General features: G+C 44.6%; 1 protein-coding gene across 1 annotated transcript; it reads right to left on the bottom strand.

The window, feature by feature from the left end:
- Window positions 1-4,232: 4,232 nt before the first annotated feature.
- On the bottom strand, window positions 4,233-5,690 carry LOC130022314 (zinc finger protein 345-like; the record flags this gene model as incomplete). The annotated part of the gene is made up of 2 exons (XM_056113060.1): window positions 4,233-4,961; window positions 5,466-5,690. Coding segments are annotated over 2 exons (954 nt in total), but the record flags the coding sequence as incomplete, so codon positions are not given.
- Between the last annotated feature and the right edge of the window lie 3,667 nt (window positions 5,691-9,357).

The raw sequence follows: 9,357 nt of genomic DNA, 5'->3' as shown, positions 1-9,357 counted from the left end.
AACTCTGGGGAGAAGACACCCCTACCCCATGCCACACCCCCACATTACATGTTCTAGGAATGAGAAGGGGACGCTCAATGTCCAATAAGCAATGAAAAGACGTTGTGGACTGGAAGACTCCTGGGTTGGCCACATGCAAGGTAGCATCCTACTTGCTCTACTATTACTCTGGCCATTTCTAAATAAATGAGAGAAAACGGGGGAAAATGGAAGAGCACTTAGAAAGCTTTCAGGTTTAAGTCTCAGTCATACAATGAAACACCCATCCCTTCACCATGCCCATTTTCCATCACTAAAAACCCAAGTATAACGCCATTCCACAGCCTTCCTCTACCTGTGGGGCAGATAATTTCCAATTCTTTTCTCTACTTTGATTACATTCAATATTTTGACACAAGACCCACCATTATTATTTGGCATTTTACTCCGGCAGTTAGATCTGGTGAAAACGCAACAGTAGACAATTCTTTTTCATTTGCTGGTTATAAATAACATATGATTTTGGAATTCTGAAATTTTAACAACTAAATCTGGAGGAATTTCTGCAAAAACCTGCTGGGTTCCGAGATTTGTTCCTGAGTCTCTGGGATTATGGCCATTAAACAGCTTAATCACGAGCCAGAGAGGCGGTTCGTGGGAATGACTTAGGCTCTTGTTGGGGTGGGGAGGAATTGGCCAGCTCCACACCCATCCTGCGAGGCCCCACGTATCTTCCTGAGTGTGGGCACAAACCTGACTTTCCAAAGGCCTTTGGCGGATGGAGGCCACCGAGCCGCCAAGGAGGAGCAGTTGGCGGGACAGCACCAATTCCCCCTGGGGTGGACCTGGGACAGTAACCTACTGCAGGGTCCAGATGCTTTTCTGCTAAAAGGCACTGGGTTTCGAGATTTGTCTCTGAATCTCTGGGATCATGTCCATTACTCACCTTGATCACGAGCCATAGAGGTCAATCGTAGGCGCCAGACAACTCGGGGTCTCGTTGGGGCAGGGGGAAAAGGGCCAGCTCCACCACCATCCCATTAGGCCCTGCATGTCTCCTCACTGCAGTCCCAAACCTAACCGTCCAGAACCCTAAGATATGGCGGCCACTGAGCCGCCAGGCACAAAACCTATTCCCACCTGAAATACCCAGCTTAGGTAACCTACTGTGGGGACAGAACAGATTTCTTCTGAAAGCCACTGGGTTCCGAAATTAGTTTCTGAGATTCTGGGATCAGCCAGAGAGTTCGTACATGGGCAGTGACACGGGGTCTCATTGAGGTGGGGAGGAAAGTGCAGAGTCCAGCCCAATCCCATGAAGCCTTGCATGTCTTGTCACTGCAGGCCCAAACCTGTCTGTCCAATGGCCTCTGGAAGATGGTGGCCACTGAGCCACCAAGTGGGATCAGGCGGAGACACACCCCCTTTCCCCCTTGTGGTGGTCTGTCGCCGATAGCTCAATGTGGGTATCGGGCACATCTCTGCAAAAAGCCGCTGGGTTCCGAGATTTATCTCTGAGTCTCTGGGATCATAGCCTTTAAGAGGTTTGATCAGGAACCAGAGAGACCTTGCCTCCAATTATATAGCTGAGCAGGAAATGGTTTGTTGGTGTGTCTTGCACATACCTAACATTGGCTGTTTACTTTCTTGGAAGACTTTGCCCAAAGTTTTTGGAGTATGGCCAAAGGCACAGCATCAATTTTGGAGTATCTGGAAGTCTGATGGTGCCATCAGGCTGCTGATGCAGTCGCCTTACAGGCACATATTGACCTGCTGGCGGTACCATAATCCCAGGTTGTAGAAATTCTATATATGGAAAAAAAAAACCAATAGTGGGGTTGGAATCACTGTGAAGCTACTAGGATGCTAGCCTCCCCATCCGATAGGTACCCAGCAGCACCACAGAATAATTCCTGATATGCACAACCAGAAGTAAACCTTGTGCATCAAAGAATCCCTTCCAACTGCCTTGAATAAAAGCAGCTATTAAAATTAATCCAAAGAGGGGCTGAAGTGATAGCAGAGCGGGTAAGAGGTTTGACTTGCACGTGACCAACCCGGGTTCGAATCCCAGAAACAATATGGTCCCCTGAGCTTTACCAGGAGTAATTCCTGAGTGAATAAGTCAGGAGAAACCCATGTGAAACACTGAGTGTGACACAAAAAACAAAAAAATATATATAATCCAAAGAGTAAATTTGCAAGGCATATACCTCTCATTTGTCTAAACACACCCCAAAGTGCCAAACCCAGCACTGAAGCCAATGAAAATGACTGACGGCAAAAGTGTCCCTTTCCTTTGGGGGCTGCCTGTGAACATATCTGGAGTTTCGATAAGTGTTAGGTCCAGTCCAAAGGCTCAAAACAGGGTCCTTCACAGTCTCCAGTAGGGAGGAATGAGATGACCAACACCTCCACTCTTTGCAAGCTCCTCACACCAAGGCCTGAAGTCCATGTGCCCAACCTCCAGTGCCGTCTTGGACATGGATCGATGGTGGCTGCAGGGGCCCTCAGGATAACGCACCTTCACCCATGACACTTGAATGACAGAACAGCACCCAATGCACCCCTCAAAAGCTCCACATCCACTAAAGCCTGGATATCCAGAACAAGTAACAAACAAGCGTGAATGCACCATACAAGCTGGCTTGACCTGGCGCTCAAGTGGCCAAACCAGGGTGCTCAAGCATCCCAAATCCTAACACAGGAAACACGGAAGAATGAAGGATTACCTATTTTTCCATTTTCAAAATATTCAATGCTGCATCTTGGTTGATTTCTGCCATAATTCCCGCTAACCAGCCCCACTGGGCCAAGCCAGAAGCATAGCAAACAACAACAGAGTAGTGAGCCATTACAGCTCTGAGCAGGAGGGTGTTTATTCAGTTTATTCAGTCACCTTCCTCCTTATTTTCATCACCATGACCCATTATTTACAAGTTAACACACAAGCAGTTCCAAGCACAAGAATACTGGCATAGGTGCAGCCCGGGTAAAAATCAGCAAGCTTCAGCAAAGTACTTCCCACATTCCTTACATATATACGGTTTCTCTCCACTGTGAATTCTCCTATGTATAGTCAATTGCGAGGATGAAGTAAAGGCCTTTCCGCATTCCTTACATATATATGGTTTCTCTCCAGTGTGAATTCTCCTATGTACACAAAGGTATGAGGCTTCAGCAAAGGACTTTCCACATTCCTTTTTTTTTTCAGATTCTATTTTTATTTTATTTTACTTAAATTTTTGGGGGGATCCACAGCTGGCTGTGCTCAGGGCTTATTCTTTTTTTATTTTTTTACAGTTGTATATTTACAATTTTTTTGTGCTTGGGTTTCAATTATACAATGATCAGATACCCATCCCTCCACCAGTGCCCGTTTTTCACCACCATGGATAATATCCCTCCCACCCCCATCCCCCATCCCCCCCTGCCTCTGTGGCAGGACAATCCCCTGTGTTCTCTCTCTCCGTTTGGGTGTTGTGGTCTGCAAAAGAGGCATTGAGTGGCAAACATGTTCAGTCCATAGTCTACTTTCAACATGCATCTCCCCTCCTGGGAGGATCCTCCAAACATCCTTTATTTGGTGCTCCCTTCTCTATCTGAACTGCCCTTTCCTCTAGGATACCCGGCTGGCCTCTAAGTTATGGAGTAATCCTCCTGGTGCTGATCTCAGCTATTCTTGGGTATTAATCTCATACTTTGTTACTTTATATCCCCCAGATGAATGCAATCTTTCTATGTCTATCCCTCTCTTTCTGACTCATTTCGCTTAGCATGATACTTTCCATATTGTACCACTTGTATGTAAATTTCATGACTTCATCTTTTCTAACAGCTACATAGTACTCCATTGTGTAGATGTACCAAAGTTTCTTTAACCAGTCATCTGTTCTTGGGCATTCAGGTTTCTTCCAGTTTCTGGCTATTGTAAAGAGTGCTGCAATGAACAAACAAGTGCAGATGTCACTTCGACTATACATTTTTGCTTCTCTGGGATATATTCCCAGGAGTGGTATTGCTGGGTCAAATGGGAGCTCAATTTCTAATTTTTTGAGAATCGTCCATACTGTTGTCCAGAAGGGCTGACCAGTGGACATTCCCACCAACAGTGAAGGAGTGTCCCTTTCTCGCCACATCCACGCCAACATTCCTTACATATATTATGGTTTATCTCCAGTGTGAATTCTCCTATGTAAACTAAGTCTTGAGGCTCCAGCAAAGGCCTTTCCACATTCCTTACATATATACGGTTTCTCTCCAGTGTGAATTCTCCTATGTATAGTAAGGTTTGAGGATTTAGCAAAGGCCTTCCCACATTCCTTACATATATATGGTTTCTCTCCAGTGTGAATTCTCCTATGTACACTAAGGCTTGAGGCATCAGCAAAGGACTTCCCACATTCCTTACATATATACGGTTTCTCTCCAGTGTGAATTCTCCTATGTATAGTAAGGCTTGAGGATTTAGCAAAGGCCTTCCCACATTCCTTACATATATACGGTTTCTCTCCAGTGTGAATTCTCCTATGTACACTAAGGCTTGAGGCATCAGCAAAGGACTTCCCACATTCCTTACATATATACGGTTTCTCTCCAGTGTGAATTCTCCTATGTACACTAAGTCTTGAGGCCAAAATAAAGGCCTTTCCACATTCCTTACAAACATAGGGTCTCTCTCCAGTGTGAATTTTCCAATGTTCACTAAGTCTTGAGGCCAAAGCAAAGGCCTTTCCACATTCATTACATATATACGGTTTCTCTCCAGTGTGAATTCTCCTATGTACATTAAGGCTTGAGGCTGTAGCAAAGGCCTTTCCACATTCCTTACATATATACGGTTTCTCTCCAGTGTGAATTCTCCTATGTACAGTAAGTTTTGAGGCTCCAGCAAAGGCCTTCCCACATTCCTTACATATATACGGTTTCTCTCCAGTGTGAATTCTCCTATGTACACGAAGGCTTGAGGCTTCAGCAAAGGACTTCCCACATTCCTTACATATATACGGTTTCTCTCCAGTGTGAATTCTCCTATGTACACTAAGCTTTGAGGATTCAGCAAAGGACTTCCCACATTCCTTACATATATACGGTTTCTCTCCAGTGTGAATTCTCCTATGTACACTAAGTTTTGAGGATTCAGCAAAGGACTTCCCACATTCCTTACATATATACGGTTTCTCTCCAGTGTGAATTCTCCTATGTACACTAAGCTTTGAGGTTTCAGCAAAGGACTTCCCACATTCCTTACATATATAGAGTTTCTCTCCAGTGTGAATTCTCCTATGTACACTAAGTTTTGAGGCCAAAATAAAGGCCTTTCCACATTCCTTACAAACATAGGGTCTCTCTCCAGTGTGGATTTTCCAATGTTCACTAAGTCTTGAGGCCAAAGCAAAGGCCTTTCCACATTCCTTACACATATATGGTTTCACTCCAGTGTGAGTTCTCCTATGTGCAATAAGTCCTGAGGCTCCAGCAAAGGCCTTCCCACATTCCTTACATGTATACGGTTTCTCTCCAGTGTGAATTCTCCTATGTACACCAAGGCTTGAGGATTGAGCAAAGGCCTTCCCACATTCCTTACATTTATACGGTTTCTCTCCTGTGTGAATTCTCCTATGTACACTAAGATTTGAGGCTTTCGCAAAGGCTTTCCCACATTCCTTACATATATATGGTTTCTCTCCAGTGTGAATTCTCCTATGTACACTAAGACTTGAGGCTTTCGCAAAGGCCTTCCCACATTCCTTACATATATACGGTTTCTCTCCAGTGTGAATACTTCTATGTATACTGAGGCCTGAGGATCGAGTAAAGGCATTAGCACACTCCTGACATATAGAAGGCTTCTCTGCACTATGAGTTTTCATAGGTCCATTAAAACTAGAGGTCTGAATGAAGTCCTTCCCACATGTCTGACATTCATGAGGTTTCTCTCCTGTATGAATTCTCCTATGCATAAGATGTGATGATTGATCAAAGGCCTTCCTACATGTTTCACATGCAAAAGGTTTCGCTCCTGAATTTATATTCATATGGTCATGATGGAGTAACCCTTGACTCACACTTTGTTCTTGGGGCTGACATTTCTGGGGATTCTGTCCACTATGGTTTCCTAAGGGTACACCACAGTACTGAGAACATGGGGAGGCTCCTCCACATTCCTTACACCTATATGGGTTCTGCTCACGGTGACTGTGGTTGAGGGTATGTTGCTGTGAGGGACTAACTATAAACAGTGCTTCTCTCCCTAGCAGGTACCCCATTGGGGAATTTTGTGTCTGTGAACTGAGAATAACACACTCCAAGGAACTTTCTCCAGGAGAGGGCTTCTTCAGAGTGAGGTAGCTCTCACCATTCTGATCACCCTCAGAAGAAATCCCGCCTGTCTCATCGTCCTCATGGGGCTGAGGGCAGGATTGATCAGTCGAGACATTATCATACAGTGCAGGATCAGAGACATTCCACTCGGGGTGGCAGCTTTCCTGCAGAACAACAGAGGATTCTAATTATTGACTTATACACTGAGTCTTCCTGTCAAAAAACTGAGCCCTTCAGATGTAGTTCCACACATATGCACCACAAAAATGCAATTACTGACATATGAATTGTCTTACTATTGAAAAACTTCATGTTACCGTAAGTTGGACGCACAACATTGATGGATAGAGAGTAAATTCTGGGACTTTCCCCCTTTTTAATTTAATGAAGGAATACAACTAGAAATAATTCCTTCTATTGAAAACGGACACATCCATTTCAAGAGAAAATGAAATAGATTCACATGTGGATTTGGTTAAAGTTCTGTGTGGAACCTGTGATGCAGGGGTGAAGACTACGCTGCATCGTAACGCAGCTGAGACAGATCACGTGGCCATTGCAATGCTCTCACCACAAGTGATTCCTTTCAGGATCAATAAAGTTTTTTTTCTTTCTGTTTTGTAGTTTCTATTCATTGGAGGTTGGGTGGGTGGAGGAGCACACCATGCAGTGTCTCGGATCAGTTCTGTGGGTCTATGCTGTCTATAAGGCGTGCTGGGTAAGGACCATCCATCCCTATGCAAAACAAGTATATTTCTCACTGCACCATCTCTAGGGCGCACAAATTAGCTTTCTAAACAACTACCACTGTCAAGCCAATCAAAAACTCACAGTATTTTTATACACGGTTGATGTCAGCACCTAGCAAAGCTAAGAGTCCTCTACTCCAAGCATCAGGTTTTGGAATTTATCCCTGCCAATCCCAGCCCTCCACCTTTACAATCACATACTTGGTCCACTCCTGCTGGCATAATAATATTTATTCTGTATTCGTGAATCTTACCAACTCACTCGTACTTGTTGACCCCATTTCCAAATCAAAGTGTTGTAATACCAAATTCTGAAGTCGCGGTTTCAGTTCTGAAACTGAAGAGAACATGCAATTCACACATGTCACACATGTCACAATATGTAGCAAAATGATGCCATGTAGTTAAGAGTACATCTCTGTGGTTCTCAAAGTCCAAAGAGTCCCACACTAAACAAAAGATTCGGATAGTGGAAAACTGTGAGGATCTTGGCAATTCTACACTAGGTTATGTTTTTGTTTTTGAGCAGACCTGGTGATGTTCGGGGAACCAGGTTATTGAACAGATTATTGAACAGGTCACATTCAGGCACTGCAAGGCGCTCCCTGCTGTACTATCGTTTAGATCCAAACTATCAATGTTATGGTCTTATTTATTGGAAAGCCATGGAAGCAAATTACAGGATCATTCTGTGATTGACAGTCCAAGGAAATGAAGAGCAGCTTGAGTGCGGCACAGACCCAAGGATACAGGACACCAAGGCCCCGGCCTCAGCAGCATGTTTCACACATGCTCAGGGCACCCATACACTGCACAGGGCCTGATCCAGGAAGGGTCCTCAGACACTCACCCGCACACACGCCTCTCCTACCCGACCTCAAAACTCCTCCTTCAAGCCAGGAGATCACTGCAGGTTTCATTCCAGTGTGCCCTGTCGCAACAGAGACAGAGGCATGGATAAGTCACAGGGAAAAGGTGACAGGTAAATGCCCATGTTTTCTTGATATAAGTGGGCATTTATCTGAAAATCATGAACAGAATGTCCATTTCCAAAATTCCACATATTTCTAGTTATTCGAGAGGTAAGACCCAAGAAAATATCACAAATACTCTAGACCTGGCCTTGTGTATGGCAGATAGGGGGTTGATTAGCACAGTATGTTTTTGTTTTTTGTCTTGTTTTGGGTCTCACCTGGCAATGATCAGGGGAGACTCCTGACTCTGTATTCAGAAATCACTACTGCTGGTGCTCGGGTATGACATGGGTTGCCGGGAATTTAATCCACATGCACCGCTTGCAAGAAAATCACTTTCATCCCTGTACTATCTCTCTAGGTTCAGCAGCACATGGAGTTTCCTCAGCCCCTCATGAACTTTTCACGGACTTCAGTAAAACTAAGTGCATAATAAATCTGGAAATGGCCAAGGGTGACAAGATACCCTTATTTTTTAAGCTAAAAATGTATCCAGAAAGAGAGCACAGAGGAGTTTCTCACGGACAATCCAGTTGTGATACCCAATATCTCCTAGGGTCCCTCATGCCAGCCAGGAGCGATCCCTGAGTGCAGAGTCCAGAAGCAACCCCTAAGTCCTGCTGAAGTCTCACAAGAACCATTAGAAGTAAATCAAAGCACTGAAATAGGGCAGCGTCTAATGAGTTGAGAGATGAAATATCAAATCCCCTGTGGTGGGAAAGAGATAGTACAGCAGATAAGACAGAAGTGCTGCACATACATGTGGGTTTGATCCCAGGCAGCCCATATGGTCTTGGAGCAAGGCCAGGTGTGGACCCTGAATACACAGGCAGGAATAATTCCTAATCCCTAAAGAAAAAAGAAAATGCAAAAACCGTCTGACTTGAGTGACTGATGCAAAAGTACTGGGGGTGAGGCAGCGACAGTTTAACTTGCCAAGAGGTTTAAATATACGGTTCCATATGGCCCCTGAACACTCGTAGTCGTCATCCTTTAGCACAGAGCCAAGAGAACTGTGGACTGTGCCCCCCAAACAAAGGCAACAGCAAAACCAATTAAACACAAAAAATTTCGTGTAGTACACAAAGTAAATTGATTCACCAATGGATGGAACTATTTAAAGGGACCTGGGTGATAACTGGGCAGAGAGGGATCTTCCCATGGACACAGTTGAAACGCGTTGATCTGAATCACCCCATAGGGTCCGGCTACCCCACAAGAGTAATTCCTGAAGACAAAGCTGAGAGTAAGCCCTGAGTATCCACAGTTGAACCCTAAAAAACACGAGGGAGGGAAGAGCTACTGCACGCCCGTCACAGAGCTACTGTTGG

This window comes from Sorex fumeus, unplaced genomic scaffold, assembly GCF_029834395.1.
Source record: "Sorex fumeus unplaced genomic scaffold, SorFum_2.1 ptg000019l, whole genome shotgun sequence".
Lineage (NCBI taxonomy): Eukaryota > Metazoa > Chordata > Mammalia > Eulipotyphla > Soricidae > Sorex > Sorex fumeus.
Note: the sequence above shows the minus strand (reverse complement) of the source record. Positions and strands in the feature narration are given on the sequence as shown.